General features: G+C 43.0%; 1 protein-coding gene across 2 annotated transcripts in view; it reads right to left on the bottom strand.

The window, feature by feature from the left end:
• Positions 1-1,987, bottom strand: part of usp37 (ubiquitin specific peptidase 37) — a gene marked incomplete in the record, with an annotated part of 18,174 nt that overhangs the window by 5,252 nt on the left and 10,935 nt on the right. For both annotated transcript variants that reach the window (XM_014017681.1, XM_014017682.1), the window contains 6 exon segments: positions 410-557; positions 658-711; positions 795-959; positions 1,075-1,154; positions 1,237-1,354; positions 1,462-1,694. In XM_014017681.1, coding sequence (XP_013873135.1) covers positions 410-557; positions 658-711; positions 795-959; positions 1,075-1,154; positions 1,237-1,354; positions 1,462-1,694 — 798 coding nt within the window.

Below are 1,987 nucleotides of genomic sequence, written 5' to 3'. Positions count from 1 at the left end.
GTAATTTCTACTTAAGTACAGTAACAAAGTTTTAGTACTTAGTTACTTTACAACTCTCATTTTGGGGAAAAGCTTTGTGCAGCCTTGATATATGTATATAAACTGAAACAGCTGGACTAGTGCATCCTAAATTTAACATCCATTCATTCTTTTAATACAACAGTCATTTCTGTAGTGTTTTGAGGAGGTCACCTCCTAATAAAGTACAAAAAATATCAGATACTTTAAGACTTTTACTCAAGTAATATTCCTCAAGGAGACTTTAACTTTTACCAAAGTAATATTTTGGTAAGATGCTTGTACTTTTACTCAAGTATCACTTTGTGGTACTTTAAACAACACTGGACAGATTACTGAAGGGTAAAACGACGCAGACAGGAAGTGAAGCAGAAAGGTCGCAGCAGCTCACCTCCTCTGGACGGTCGTCCTCTTCGGGCAGACAGATGCTGAGGCGGCGCTTGCGGCTGGCGTGAACCCTCCTGCTGGGCTCCTCCTCACAGTCAGAGTCCAGGAGGGTGGAGCTGCAGCTGGAGTTGGCTGCTTTTCCTCCACTCCTCCTGCAGATAAATCACAGCTGTCAATAACAGTGACTTCATCCAGAAGCAGAAAACAATTGTTTATTGTAAATTCTCGTCTTTTTAAAGCTGTAAAACTCACCGACAAAGTGCCGTGGAGAAGTTGAGCGACTGTGAAGCTTTGAGCGTTTTCAACCTTTGAGAAGAGATAATAGATTTATATCCTTCAGCTTCTTCCAACTGCAAACTGCTTCAATCAAAWGTAATGTTGTGTCTTACGTGGAGGTTTGGGTGGTCCAGCCGAGGCTGGTGGGGGCTCTGGTGGACTCGGTGCAGTGGGACAGCAGGGTCAGGTATCGTGGGATCAGGACCTGCTGGCCCAGCTTGCTGTTCAGGGACAGCTGAGCGTTAAAGCTGTATCGTTTCAGGTGAAGGATGAGAACTCTGCAGGAACAGTTACACACATTCAGCTCATATGAAGCACTTGTGACACAAAAAAACAGGTCTGTAAACTGAAACTGAGCTTTAGAGTCAAAGTTTGTTTCCTGTTGGCAGCTACCTGGGCAGTTTGCTGAATTTATGTGTAACAGTTGCTGATTTTCCATTGCACTTTTCACAAGAGTATTCAATTTCCTCCATCTGCAAACAGACATGACATCAGAGGACAGCTGCTTTGTGCAAACATCATATAATAAAAATAAAAAAGGTCATGAAGGCCCACCCTGAAAAACAGATCCAGGGAGTCCTGGATGGAGCGAAGTGGGAGGGTTTTCTTTCTGCGAGGCAGATCGATGGACAAGTCGTTGAACTGCTCACGTTTGGTCACCACCTCCCCACAGCTGCAACACAAACAGGAAACTAATCAGCCACGTGTGTCAACAACTAACTGAGTTCCTAACAAAGTGTCCAGTAGGTGGAGCTCAGCAGCTCTAACACCTGGACTCACCATTTGCAGGTGATCGTGTGCTGCACCTCAAACTCCATGTTGACCACCACGGGGCAGGTGTAGACACGGGAGGTGTCGGCCCCGTCTCCGGGTTCTACCTTGACCTCTGACCCGTTCTCACAAACCGCCGAGGACGAAGAGGAGGCGGCGGCGTCATTGGTCAGGGCTTTGTTCATTTTCTCTACGTCGTCCTTCAGCTGGTCCAAACACTGACTCAAGAACTCATGAGCATCCTAAGGAAACAGATGACCTGGAGCTCAACTTATATTAAACAAACTGATTAAAATATCACCTTCAAATAAACAAAGTCATTAAAATATCACCTTCAAATAAACAAAGTGATTAAAATATCAACCTAAAATAAGCAAAGTAACTAAAATGTCACCTTAAAATAAACAAAGTGACTGAAATATCACCTTAAAATAAACAAAGTGACTGAAATATCAACCTAAAATAAACAAAGTGACTGAAATATCAACCTAAAATAAACAAAGTGACTGAAATATCAACCTAAAATAAACAAAGT

This window comes from Austrofundulus limnaeus, unplaced genomic scaffold (genome assembly GCF_001266775.1).
Source record: "Austrofundulus limnaeus strain Quisiro unplaced genomic scaffold, Austrofundulus_limnaeus-1.0 Scaffold174, whole genome shotgun sequence".
Taxonomy (NCBI): Eukaryota; Metazoa; Chordata; class Actinopteri; order Cyprinodontiformes; family Rivulidae; genus Austrofundulus; species Austrofundulus limnaeus.
Note: the sequence above shows the minus strand (reverse complement) of the source record. Positions and strands in the feature narration are given on the sequence as shown.